Source organism: Pygoscelis adeliae, unplaced genomic scaffold, assembly GCF_000699105.1.
Source record: "Pygoscelis adeliae isolate BGI_AS28 unplaced genomic scaffold, ASM69910v1 Scaffold298, whole genome shotgun sequence".
NCBI classification, from domain to species: Eukaryota; Metazoa; Chordata; class Aves; order Sphenisciformes; family Spheniscidae; genus Pygoscelis; species Pygoscelis adeliae.
In genome coordinates this window covers 1,757,704-1,772,279 of record NW_008825303.1, presented here as the reverse complement: position 1 = coordinate 1,772,279, position 14,576 = coordinate 1,757,704, and the positions used below count along the sequence as shown (strand labels likewise).

At 43.0% G+C, this 14,576-nt stretch overlaps 1 protein-coding gene across 1 annotated transcript in view; it reads right to left on the bottom strand.

The window, feature by feature from the left end:
• TLN2 (talin 2) overlaps positions 1-14,576 on the bottom strand; it is a 175,042-nt gene that overhangs the window by 43,043 nt on the left and 117,423 nt on the right. The window contains exons 39-45 of the mRNA XM_009330049.1: positions 13,603-13,735; positions 11,910-12,011; positions 8,931-9,101; positions 6,455-6,601; positions 5,496-5,597; positions 3,997-4,116; positions 1,256-1,402 (exon numbers count right to left, since the gene is read on the bottom strand). Coding sequence (XP_009328324.1) covers positions 1,256-1,402; positions 3,997-4,116; positions 5,496-5,597; positions 6,455-6,601; positions 8,931-9,101; positions 11,910-12,011; positions 13,603-13,735 — 922 coding nt within the window. The remainder of the gene's footprint in view (positions 1-1,255; positions 1,403-3,996; positions 4,117-5,495; positions 5,598-6,454; positions 6,602-8,930; positions 9,102-11,909; positions 12,012-13,602; positions 13,736-14,576) is intronic.

Below are 14,576 nucleotides of genomic sequence, written 5' to 3'. Positions count from 1 at the left end.
GTCCAGCTCTGGAGCCCTCAGCACAAGAAAGACACGGACCTGTTGGAGGGGGTCCGGAAGAGGGTCATGAAAATGATCAGGGGGGTGGAACACTTCTCCTGTGAAGAAAGGCTGAGAGAGTGGGGTTTGTTTGGCCTAGAGAAGAGAAGGCTTTGGGGAGACCTTATGGCAGCCTATCAGTACTTAAAGGGGGCTGATAAAAAAGATGGCGGCAAACTTTTTAGGAGGGCCTGTTGCGACAGGACAAGGGGGAATGGCTTTAAACTAAAGGGGGGTAGATTTAGACTAGATATAAGGAAGAAATTTTTTGCGCTGAGGGTGGTGAGACACTGGCACAAGTTGCCAACCTGTGTGAATGTGACCAACCCAACGGCACCACCAGAGAGGTGGTGGATGCCCCATCCCTGGAAACATTCCAGATCAGGTTGGACGGGGCTCTGAGCAACCTGACCTAGTTGAAGATGTCCCTGCCCACGGCAGGGGGGTTGGACTAGATGACCTTTAGAGGTCCCTTCCAACCCAAACTATTCTATGATTCTTACAAAATACTGCCTACCCCTGCCTAAATTTGGAATTGCTGATACTCCTGGGGCACAACACGGTGGAAAATTTGTACAGGTGAGAGCACACTAACACAAGCTGAACAAGCGACGTTTGGTGAAATCTAAAAGTAACTGACATTTGACTCTCAATGTTTGTGTCCAACAAAAGGAGAGAAAGGCTGTCAAAAAGGTTGAGCAAAGCTGAGCTACCCAGGCCATCTGTTTGAAGTGGATGTTTCCAAAGACCAAGAAACCCCAGACAGTTTGAAGATGTAGTTCTAAGAGCGTTAGCTTGGCCCAGTCTTAAAAGAGGAGGATGTCGCTACATGAAATCACGTGTCATCGACCAACCTCATCTTGGTAACTGTGGCCTTAGTATATCCACGTGGACTTAGTATTTCCAAGGGAGTGCCTCATAAGGCACAAGTGCCATCTCATGGCTTAGGGATTAGTTTTGCACCAGTCTTCTTCCAGCATGAGGCTGAAGTTTTATTATAAGACATAAGGAAGAGCTAATCATGGGCTAATCTAGCACATGAACTGCACCGAACACTTGAAAGAAAAATAAGAACTTAGTGTAATTCAGCCAAAATTGTACTATCATGGGAAGTTAAAAAAAAAATAATTTCCTGAACCCAAACTATTTCACTCGTTTACTCCCTGGGGAAGCTTGGTAGACAAACACCGTGGGGCAACACAGAGGGATGTCTTACCTTTTCTGTGACAGCACGAGCACATTCTATCAACTCCCTTTTGGTGTAGCTGTCTGTAGGGCAAATCTGGAGAGCTCCAGCTTTTTGCACAAGAAAGATACAGCCATGGCCAAGTTCTTGCACCCGAGTCCTGATCTGGAACCCTATCTAGATGGTAAAGGAGGTACAGGGAAAAAGGAAGCAAGAGCAAAGTGAATAAATAAATGTCATGCTGGTACATTGTGTCAACACAAATGGAAACATGGTCACTCTGGTGAACCCTTATTACCAATACTCTGCCCATCGCTATACTCTCTGCAGAAATCAGAACAAAAGGACAGATGTAATACCATCTACTCATGTAGCACGACCCTATAGAAGGCTTACTGATGAAACAGGAGCACTAGTGAACTGGACCCTGGGAAAGAGAAGGCATAAGGTGTGTACCCAAGTCCAGTGTATGTAATTCAAGCACACACAACTTTACCACATTCAAATAACACTACTTCATCTCCTAGAACTGTACCCTCAGTGTGAGCTGTATTCAAGGTATGTACCATAGGTAAAAAGTACACATTTACTCTACACTGCTGAAACCTGGTCAAAAAGTGTATGACTCAGTTTGTTTGTTTTTGAATCTCGCACAGAGTCTCAACTCTCCAGAACTGACCACATACATGCGGAACACTGAGATGTGGAAAATCCTGCCCTCACCGCTTCTGATTTATTAATAATCCTATGGCATAAGCTGTGCGGTCCCTGATTAGAAACACGTGATAGTTTTAGTACCTGCAGGTACTTAGGCATATAGGTGTGTATCGGGATTAATAAGTAAGCAGGAATCACAGCCATTAGTATCACAAATGGAATTATTTCAAATTCAGGCAGAAAGTAACATGCAGAAATGGTAATTCAACTTAACAATATCAAGCCAAATGCAAGCCGTTGCTTTTCACGTAGCTACCGAGCATGAAACACTCAAGTAGTCTATCAGTGATGGAACGTAATTACAAAGTCAAAAACTCTTTGAAGGTCTTTTATCTAGATAATCTGATACATCTGGTGATGGTGAGATACCCTCTTACCCCATCTCGACAAAGTTTGTCTATGCTCCGTAACCAGAGGCACGCAATGAGAAGAAGAGAGAGGTGAAAGGATTTCTGTAATTGTGCTCAGAGAATTTGCAGCAACTGCTGTAACAGGTTAATGCAACTGAGGCGAATAATCCATATTCCTCTGTTAGCGTAAGGTGTGTAAGACCGCATGGGGAACCCGCTTCTCCTGCATCGTATTCCGACTCTGAGGTACAAAAGATGTCCCGTCAGCAAACCAGCTCCTACTGGTTGCCTGCATCTCACTTTCAGGACAAGAAGTTATACTTGAAATCGCTTACAGGCAAGATAAAAAAGCATATATATGTTTGTAATTCATCAAAACATATGAGATCAAAGGAAAGCTGTAGAGTAAATAATTAAGAGTTTTCTTTGTATTTGCAAGTTGTCTGTAAGCGAGAGTCCCAAGTAATTGAGGAGGTTCTGTCCCGATCTACAGAATTGCCGACTATTATCGCAAGCTGTTTCTTTCTGAAGCTGGACCAAGGTTTTGACACAAGGTTTCTGTTCTTTGATTGGGTAATTCTTATAACAAGGCTTGTAGCATAAAAAGCCACGCTTATGAAGTAAAATGTTACATCTTTTGCATAGTCCCTAAGTGTTGTTAAAAAATCTGCCAACTCATAGCACTCCTAGGAGAAAACTTGTTCCGTAGACAATTCACATGTATCGAGAGCAACAGGAGGGCTGAAGAGAAACAGAAGCGAAGCCAATTTGAAGTTCTGAATGTTCACTGAGAACATTTTGTAGTAAATCCTAATTCCTATCATTATACACCCATGCACATGAGCAGTGCTAAAACTCAGGTGTGTTATCAGTAAATTCGTACTCCGTAGTACTATGTGCAGCTCTGCCTCAACCTGTGAAGGCACACTGAATAGAGACTAATATTTGGAGGAGGGAAAGGTCCATATGAAAGACCAAAATAGATATCTCTCCACAAACCGTTAGAAGGAAACTACTTAAAACACATACATGCAAATAACTGTTGATATTCTAAGATTTCACAGCATTTTGAAAAGACGCACAATTTCACTATGCTCATCAGTTCCATTCCATCCAGTGAAAACAAACTTGGTAGAGTTTTTGTCTGGCTGCATATAGTTTGCATCTTAAAAGTCTGTTTTTAGCGAAAATAGTAGTAGATTGTAAAAGAGACAGATCTGTATAGCCAAAGCATGCCTATAATGTTGACTCGGATCACGTCACTGTTTCAATCAAGCGACAGTAGACCAAATGAAATTCTTCTGGGAACAGATGTGCTGTCCTGTCCCATGTTTCAAGCGTCAGTGGGCCAGAGGTAGTGCATCTGTTTGCCTATCAGACAGAGCACACATAGTATAGACAGTCCTTGTGTACAAAAGCAGCTAACGAAGCAAAGACAGTGGAAACGCATCAACTGCATTCATTTTAGAATCATCGCAGACATTTGAAAGAGAACACATTACCCAATGGCTCAAAACCTATTATCTGTCTGATCATACAAGGGATGTATCGCATTTGGCAATGGCTGCAAGCCTGTTGCTGCAACTGAGCGAGGTGAATACCCCTTGTCACTTCGCTCTGTATTTATTGTACTCTCTACAGTAAAAGAATACCCGTGTTGACGCCACCGTGTAGAGAGAATAAAGAGGTCTAAAAACTGCAGACCTCCTCTGGTTCTGCTGTAGCTGCAGCCATTCGGCCCTGGAGAGCCAAATGCCCATAGTCATTGGTCATTTGTGATGCAAGTCCTCCCAACTCTTCTGGGTTAGTAACCGACTTAGTCATCTGAAAAAAGAACACAAGCAAGAGAAAAAGAAAAATGACAGGCATGAGAATAATTTGTTAATACACTCCAGCTTAGAAGCACGCTCATTTGTTTGGCCACATTGATGAAATGGGGTAAACTGCTTGCCACGTAAGGGACCTGTCCTCCAGCAAGAATTCCATGAGGAAACTCAAGCAAACATGCTTTATTAGAGTCATGGTAACCAGGCACTCGCAGAACATACGGAGTAATCAAAGAGCAGCAGTTAGAGCTGGTAATTCACTCTTTGACACAGCGGGGCGATGGGCCAGGTACACAGTTACTCAGACCGGGTGGGGAAACAGGTTTTGTGTGTCGCAGCCACCTTATTTAGTCAAAGGTGAGCTAGCCTACATCAGTCTCAGTTGGCGCGGCATGGGAGCATGAAAATGGGAAAAAATCTGAGGACCAATGCAAAACACATCTGAGACACGGGAAGAGGACCAAGAAGAAATAGGTAGGACTACGCAGAATGCCTCAGTAGAACGTCAGTATAAATAACTGAATCTCTCTTTAGAAAAAGCCTACCTTTTAACAGAAATATTTCTTCTGTCTCCAATTTATGATAGTAAAAGCCATGGAATTCCATCCTTGGGGCAAAACTAGTTTTAGACAAATTTATACTGTTTGCCAATAAGCTGCAATGTCATAGATAGCAGAATCATCAACCTGTCTTGACTGCAACAGCAATCGATTTTGTAAAAAATCCTGTCTGTAGCATATGTAAATAATCCCCTTGCCTCTCTTAAAAAAAACAAGCAATGGAAGCACTCTTCAAAAGGCAAACGTGTTATGGTCAGCATTACTGTGAAACATGAGTTAAGAAAATCTCGATTCAACAAGTCCTTTTTTCTTTTGTTAAACCCAGGTGAATCACAGAAATGCAAGAAGAGAACAATTTGAGACGTTGATCTGCATTCATTCATAAGTATTACAGGGGTCTAAAAATATTGATGTTATTTCACAAGCTAAATGAAACAATAATTGTGAAAGGGTAACCTGAAGTCATCAATAAAAGTAAGGTGGTATTTCAATGACAATTAAACAGGCCAATGAAAAAGTGTGTAGGTGAAATGTTTTCCTTTTATTTCTCATAGAACATGAGCCAAATAAAAAGATTTCGTGCAGAAGGACCACAACACAATCCAGCACTCTTCCTGTAGAGGGCCACCCCTATGATCAGGCCACTAAGATCAAGAGTTAAATTGACTAAATTATCACTTCATTTGCTCCATTACCCCTAAAGAGATAAGGTTATTGGAAATTAGCATTATAAAGAGTTTCACGACACTGTGCAAATCATTCCACATTCCTTATGTATGCAGAAGAGTTTGTACTTAGTTCTAACCAAATATCTTACCATTTCCTGTGCTGTTACAGCAATGGCTTTAGAATATTTCACCACAGTGGTCTGATAATCAACAAATGTTCCCTTGGGATCTGGAGGCGTACCTTCATCCAGCTGCAAGAAAGAGGGAAAAATACGGCAGAAATAATAAGTTCATAACCAATAGCACACTTTACAAGTAATAATGAAATCGTATTATACATTCATGTTTATAATCTCCTCTCTCTCAACATATGCAAGTGAAGACATTGCACCAGGATGTACGGAGAAGCTCAGAAAAGACTTTAGCCCATGTTATGAGCATGGAACACTCAGAGAATTTACAGTGCAGAGTTTTCGAGTGCAAGGTCAACTTCTCACGCAAGATCAAACCACCTGGAGTTCTCGGCTAATGTAGAAAGGAACATGCAACGGTTTCGAAACAAAATGTTCCTGCAAGAAGATAACTAAGATTCCTTTACGTGGTAAAGGCTTCAATCCTGCACACCTTTAACTTGAGATAGGGAAAACCAAGTATTTGGATTGAACTAATTTACATTTTGCAACTATACATTTTCAGTAGAATGCTTCACAAAGCGTAGCAGAGCACTTTGGGCTTTGACATGTTCTCTGAAGTTGGCTTCAAGGTTGGCCTGCTGATCATTTAGGAGACTAACATAACAAATAAGTAGGAAAAGGAAGCAAAAATAAAAGGCCAGTTGATCTAAGATGGCAGTTAAATAGCAGCATATTACTGAATAAAAATATTTTGTAGTAATTCTACCGACAGGTACCATGCAGGTTGTTAATGCGAGCACCGCCGCCTACATGAGTTCGCTTTGCAAAATCAAAGAACCTTTATGTTTCCTGTCATAGCGTGGCGGTTACCAACCATTGCTGAAGTGAATCAACAAGCAGCTCTTCCAATCCCTTGCAATGTGGATCGCCTTGCAAGTGCAAAATGAAAAGGGGGTCTGGATTTCTATGCTCACCTTGCTCATTGCCTCTGCTATCGAGTCTACCATACCTCCAACCATGCCTACTTCACTCGCAGCTTCATTTAAGGTAACCATGATATCATCCACAGCCTCTTTCATCAGTTGAGCGGCCTCGGTGATTGCATCGTGAGTATGGGATGCCTGGAAAAGAGAAAATGAGGAAACAGTGATCATCAGAAAGCATTCTATGCATAAATCAACGTGCGAATCAAAAGCGTAATTAATGAAGACGATCCCGTAACAGCTCTGAAAATCCCCTTTCAGGTCAAAAATGAGAAGCTAAATCTAACGGCAACGTCGACAGAACAAATCTTGTTTCGACAAGAAAACACAATATTGAACAGGAGTTGCTTAGGAAAGCAACAGGACCTTTTCTAGAAAAAAATGATGAAAACGACTCGTACGTAACAGAAGCAACAAAGATAAAGGAAGGCAAAAATAGCACCAGACAGTGAAACAGTCTACTGTACCAAAACAAAATGCTCAAAAAAGACACATGTAGACATATGAACAACAAGAGAAAACACTTGTCCTGTAAAGGAAGAAAAAAAAAATATCACAATCATATAATATCACTAAAAAAAGACTGTAACAGAAAACACTCCTAAGGAAGTATTTCACAAGAATGGTTTTTCTAAAACAGTAAATAAAAACAAACACCAAACACCAAAAATCCTCTATCTTCAGTCAAAAACCTACTGCAAAAAACCTGCTTGCTGCTTGGATATTCATGAAAAACTTGTAAAAGAAAAAGAAGAAAAAAACCCACCCCAAACCTAGAACAAATACAATTAAAAAAACTAAACAACACATGAAAAAAGGCATGAAAACAAGCAGGGTGCATGAGTGCCCCTCAGAGAAAGGTGTGGGAAGTGTGCCAGAGGAAAAATGTCGCGAGATGGTGGCTCTCTAAGGCTCGCGGAGCGCACCAGAGGAAAAGCCTCTCGTGGTGGAGGCTCTATGTATAGGTGTGCAGCGTGCGCCAGAAAAAAAAAAAAGCATTGCAAGATGGTGGTTATATATAAGGGCGCACAGAGCGCACCAGAGGAAGAATGTCGTGAAACAGCAGCTCTTTATAAAGGTGTGCGGCGCACACCAGAGGAAGAAGTGTTGCATGCCCGTGGCCCTCTATAACGGTGCGCAGAGCGTGCCAGAGGAAGAAGCATCATGAGAGAACGGCTCTCCATAAAGGCGTGCAGAGCGTGCCAGAGGAAAAATATTGCCCACCTGCGACTCTATAAAGGCGCGCAGAGCACCAGAGCAAAAGTGCCATGCAACAACGGCTCTACGTAAGGGCGTGCGGAGTGTGCCAGAGAAAAAAGCGTCGCAAAACAACGGCTCTCTTATAGAGAGCTCTATATAAATGACGGCTCTATATAAGGGCACGCAGTGTGCACCAGAGGAAAAAGTGTCACAAGGTGAGGGCTGTATATAAGGGCACGCACCAGAGGAAAAATTGTCACGTGATGACAGCTCTCTATAAGGGCACGCAGTGTGCACCAGAGGAAAAGCGCCTCACGGCTGGGGCTATTTGTAAAGGTGCATGAAGCGTGCCAGAAGAAAAATGTCTCAAGATGGCAGCTCTCTATAAAGGCGTGCAGCGCGCGCCAGAGGAAGAAGCATCGTGCACCCATGACTCTCCATAAGGGCTCACGGAGCACGCCAGAGGGAGAAGTGTCACGTGATGCTGGATGTATGAGAGGCATGCGAAGCACACCAGAAGATAAGCGTTGTGCAACACCGCCTGTATAAAAAGTCTCACATGGCGGTGCCCATCAGAATAAGGCACATGCAGCAAGGCATGAAAACAAGCAGCATGCGACAACGTCCCTCAGAGAAAGGCGGGGGCATCGTGCCGTAAAACAACAGGAGCACCCCTATGGGCAAGGTACTGCTGGAGGGGGCCATGACATACGTGTATGCAGGGCAGGGGGTGTGCCTGTTCGTGCAGTTGTTGAATGGCATGGGGTGTGGTCTGTCACACCATCGGGGGCAGAACTGGCCGCCTGCAGGGAGAAGGCATGAGTTTGGGTCATGCACCCTCCTCATGCTCTCGGGTGGCTTGTGGGATGGTACGCGCTTCCACGTGGAGCTCAGCAGCAGAAAGCAAGCGCTGTCCTATCTTTGATGTGGCCGGGGCGTCCCCCACAAGCATCAGGGCCAGGGGGCCCCACCCATTGGGACGTGTAGCAGACGAGCCCTGTCTTTTAACCGGTTGGTTTCTGTAGTATTGCATAGATATTTGCCATCAGACCCTGCCTTTGTGTCCCTTGTGAGGATGCTGTGAGCCAGACTGGAATCCTGTCTTCGATAAGTGTTTCCACTCTCCAATGAGAGATGTCAGGAGAGCCGTCAACGGCATTTTCACTGCAAACGTATCCCTGAGCCATGCAGTAGGTAGGTGCTGTTTTTTCTGTCTTCTCCCCTCGCCCATCTCCAATAATCCCTTAGTTACACATGGCAACCGTACCTTGGGGTTTCCTCCCCCTTCTTTGGCAGCATACAACATCTGTAAGGCAGATTCTGCTAGCGTCTTGCTCTGGTCCAACACGGTCATCTGTTGCTGATGATCTAGTGTTTTGGATGCCACGCCAACTGCGGCTAAAACCAAGGGTTCGAAGTAACTTGCCAGCTGCGTTACCTAGGGAAGCCAGAACAGCCACAGAAAGCCATTAACCCCATTTCTCAGGTGTAACTGAGAGGAACCATATTCCCTGATTACCATCGGGCCGTGGGTTAGCTCAAGTAGAACACTGTCCTACCTAGTGCTTCTGCGCTGTACAGCATTTAGTTTGTATTATGTGCCTGTGTGATTCTGACTCCCCTCACCTTCAAATTCCTTGATAAAGCCACGTGTCTCCTCCCTCAGATGCACAGAGTCCCTTGAGGTCAGATGAAATAGTTTTCAAAACTGTCACAGGAGCTGCACACTACTTAGAAGCATCCATGACAAGTGTTGCCTCCATTCAAGGGAGGAATTTCTCAACCTTCATTGTGGATAACAGCTAACAAATGAGACCACACTGAATTTGGACCTCTCTGTTCACCTCGGGGACTGCCTGTATTCGCAACCTTTGCTCCCTAACCTCTCAAACCCTCTTCATCAGATTCCAGTGCAGACCTGGACAGTTCTCTGCTGTGTAAGACACCAGAGTGGGCACAAGTGCTAACATTACCTCTGGACACAGTTCATCACTCCTGATGCAGGAACACTTCCTTGTGACAACCCTGCAGTGTTTCTTGCTGCTAAAAGGGAGACTAGTGGTCAAGTGCTAGTCTGCAACCCAGTAGTTGGTGTAGGCCAATAGGAATAGGCACGCTACAAAGACTGCTGCATTCTTCCCTCAGTAAATTACTTGGGCTCAATATGCTGTTTGGAATATCTAAAGACACAGTTCTGCTAGCAGCTTCTGTTGCTATATTTTAGTCTTCAGAAATCTCTGGAGTTGGTCTCTGTTTTCCTCAGTTTCTGATCTGATTTACACTTGTTCTGAGGAAACTACTGCTTTTGGCTATACACGTATTCTAAGAAAATAAGTGAATATTTTTATATGAATGAATATTTTTACAGTCTACCTGTGATCTAACACATCTTCTACAAAACCACAACAGCGCTTGGTTCCTGTCAGAAATCCATGAGACTTTGCTTTTACAGTTTTTACTGGATGCGAAAACCCTGTACTGCTTTGGGCCAATCATTCCACAGAACATGCACAAATAGCCCACTGCGGCCCCATCTGGTACACCTGAAGCCTGAGAAGTTTAAGTGTGCGTATGTTTGCAGGGGCTATAAGTAGCTTTCGAAGGTTGGCATGGGAAAGAAATATAGCAGTACTTCATGTGCAGGAAAAAGATATTGAAAGGTTTACTCCATCTAAATGACTACGTGGCTAGCTAAGAGCCAATAAAACTTTAAGACTTAGTCAGACTTCTTTTTCTACTTTCTTCCTCAGAGGATTAAAGCAAAAAAAAAAAAAAAAGGAAAAAAACTCAATAGTAGGAATGATTTCACAAATGTAAGGTCTTTTAAACTGTGTCAAAGTAAACGGCAGGAATGGTTTCTTCTGCATTCAGAAGGAAAAACAGGCTTAAGAAAAGTGCTGTTGACTTTGGTCAACATTTACCTAAAAAGCAGGAGGAGGAGTGTGACTCCCTAACTACCTGTATCTTAGCAATCCTGATTTGTTGTGTGCCTCAAAGGGCTAGGTAAACCGAGAATCAAAACCACAAATAGTTGAGATGTTATGAAATACTTGATTGTTATCCAAAGCTAAACGGAGTTACTTGGGTACAACTCTGGAAGAACTCTCACACTAACAAAGTGATTCCCTTCCAGTATTAAATGCACTGACACAGAAAACTTGTATTTTTTTTTCTCTCAAGAATATATTGTAGGATGAGGAATTACTATGTGAAAAACTACTGAAGTCTTGTAATAACCACAGTAAATAATGCACACTTCGGTACACGTGTCACGTGTTGTAACGTTTCGTTTTTGGACAGAGATCTAATAAGCACAAGTTCTACCATACTTACACTCCACGTAACAGAGGGACATGTTTACACAACGCTTACAATAGAATGCAAGATTGTTATAAGCCTTTCTTCCCCCAATCCCTAAAAATTTGCAGCAGGGGCTGAAACTCAGGGTAGTTCAAAATCACTAATTCTTTCCTAATAAAGCTCACGCTCCCTCTACAATCGATGGAGACAGAGCGCCTTGCTCAGAAGGTGGAAAGCAGGCACATCACACTCCTCCTTTGAAACCACAGTCTAAACCGCCCTCTCCTCAGACTGCAGAAGCTGCTTCAGGAGATGGGCCTCCATAGGCCAGAGGTAACCTCTGTGTGTATCCCACACTTCCCTCCTCGCTTCATCATGAGCTGGCCAAGAAATGGGGTAGCATGCTTTATGCAAGGACCTCAGATCAGGGTAGGATCTGACAAACCTTTGCCAGACTTCATCAACGGGCCAAATTCTGCCATATATACATATTCAAACTGTAAGTCTGTGACCTGCCGAACAAGCCTGGAGTGTGATGGGCCCCAGGTCCTGCGGTCACCTTTAACACAGCGCAAGAGACAGAAGAACCTACACATACGTATACACATACGTACAGCTGCTGGCTACAACAGCCAGAGGTAGGGAGACGTATAATGTTGCGCTCCGCCCTTCCATCTTTGCTTTTCCCTCCCCTTTCTTAATTTGTCCTTTCTCCATGAACCTGCCCTTCACCAAAAACCTCAGTGAAAATATCTTTCTGATAGCCCAAAACATAAACAGGTTTATTTGGTCTCAGCTCCAAGTATTTGGAAATACCAGATCTTTTTCTCCTTCCACATGCTTTCTTCTGCTCTTTTGTAGGAAGTGAAAAAACTACTAAATCATCGTCTCCCCTAATGTCCAGCTGTCTGAGGTTTCAAATACTTTCTTAATGGTAGGACAGTACCTTGTGCCCAAGCTGAGCTGCCTCTCCCCGAGCTGCAGTAGCTATGGGATCAATGAGGTGGCCAATTTCCTGGACGACCGATGTCAGCTGCTCCTGTAGAGCCTAATATAAAGAGAAATTGTCAGTTACTACCACAGCTGTTCTTTTATCAAGTTGTACCATACCGTAACAATCACCCTCAGACCAACCAAGATACTCGGAATGTTGTTCAAATGACCCACTACAGTAGGATGCAGAAATCCATGCTGTTGGCTTTCTTTATGTACTTGCTCATTTCTTCTCCTTTAGCCTGTTTCAACAAGAACCCTGAGATAGGCCTGCTCCTCTTTCGATTTATATGGCAAGTCTGGGGAGAGAGGAGGGAAAGATGGCTCCCTCCTACTCCAGCTGATTGTAGCAAACTCAGGAGTAGGTGTCCTTTCTCACTGCAATGTGACAACGCCCCTGCCCCTCACCAAACTATTCTTGCCCTGCCAAAGATTTAGTATCACTGCACCAATCAGAGAAACCAGCAGGAGCTCCGATTTAAATATGAAGAAACATTCTTCAAAGCAGACAATACAGCACAAGAGCAAAAAGCTCTACTGTAGACTTTGAAGCTAGCAGGTGAATTTCCCCTATAAGGAAAGACAAAGGAAAAATATGACGTCTCTGAGGGACAGAGATGTGGACTGACCTCCTGAATACCGTCTGTGGGACAGGAGCATAAGAAAAGCATATTACTGGGCTTGTCGAGACATAAATACTGGCTGTTAGTTCAGAGCCACTTAATGTCTTGCCAGCCGCTGGGATTTAGCTCACTCTCATGAAAGGCAAGAGAAAATAAACACTATGTTTGCACTTCGTTGCACTCCTATACTGCTTTAGAAATAACTGCCATTTTCACTAACGTTTATTTCAGTTCGACATGGTGTCCAAGATGACTTCATTATTTAAATAGAAAATAATATCTATGACATATTTCCTGTAATAACTTATTTTGTATAGCTTCATTTAGTCTGAGATGTTTCTAGTATGCAGTGTCACAGCCCAAAGAAACCACTGGAATACACAAATAGACATGTAATTTCAGGAAGCAACAGTGCAAAAAGACACTAAATACCAAGCTGAGAATCTGATCATGAGTTGCTGGCTTTTTGTAGGCAGTCTGGCATGATGGCCCTTCCTCAATTAGGTAAAGGCTGAAATAGGACAGGATTGGTCTACATTACCATGGGGCAGGGGCAGAATGGAGCTTTTTTAATGAGAACATATAAACATCAACTGCGGATTTCACTGACAAAATGACAAAATAGGCATTAGGAAAAATGACAGAGACATTTACATCACCGGACTTCTAGTAATAGATTAGTTTCAGAAACATCCCGACTTCTACGTACGTGGCAAGGCACCAGAGAAACACTAACTATCAGTCGGTCATGTCAGCACAGGAAGTCAGAGTAATACGTGGGTGACGGTTAAAAATAACTACTTTCACCCCTACTTTTGCCTGGTGATTCTGGTATCTTTCTACAAGTGATACACTTTGGCCAGCATGTGATTTTGCCTGGAAAGATGCCACTAAGGATACTTCTCCCCTCACTGGTAGATTGTGCCAAGCGCTCAGCTCCAAATCTTCAAATGGAAAGAGAAGCAGCAGGGTAAGTGAGGCTGCTCAGCATTACTCTGTCTGTTCCTGTGCTATCTCCCTTACCTCAACTGAGATGTCATCCCTAGTGGCCAGACTCTGACTGACGGCTGCAAGGGAGGCCTGCTCAATGTCTCTGATGCATCTGTTGATCCCATCAATGGAGAAATCACATTCTCGCTGGCCTGGGGCCTTGTCCCTGAAAGACAGAGATAGTAAGCTGAGCATGGTGGGAAGGAGGCAGGCTCTTTCATGAATGCACACAAGCATACTTCATTACCTGACGATACATTAAGCACGTGGGAGGACAGCAACAAGGACAAAAGTTAGCTTTGCTCTACCTATGAGATTTTGATGTATGTATAGGGTACTCTGCACACTTTCATACACACACATATCGCTCCTCTCTTAATCATTAGACAGAAAAAAATTTGTTGCCTCAGAAGAAAAGTGCAAATTCCATCTCCTCGGGATGGCCAGACTGGCCCAATAATGAAGGTCAACATGAAAATGCAAGAGACACCAGGGAAAAATATTCATGTTTCTGTACAGTGCAATTGACTGTCTCAGAAAACAATTCCTTAGGTATTAGGTGTTACATTCAGTCCAAGGTATCTTTTAATGAAGGTTAGTTTCTGAGTACTTTGTCCTGACATACAGTTTGCTATTTCAGTACATTCATTATCAAAGATCAACGAAACACTCTTTAGTTGACTGTTTTCGTACCATTTTAATTTAATCAATATTAAGAGGTTAAGTATAGAACTACACTTCAAAATTTTCAGTAAGAAAAGGATAGACAGGTTTAGTCCAAAAAATAAAGAATATTGACTTCTTGCTACAGCATTCTTGCAACTATGCCGAGAACACTATAGTAAAGAATAGATAGCAAAGGTAATTTATACACTGTCTGACCCACCTTAAAAAAAAAAAAAAGCTGTTTTCCAAGTACTATATGTTGCTACGTGATCTGGATGGAGGTAATATTAGCTACTGTTTTTTTTATTCTACAACATTCTCTATTACATTTACCTTAAACT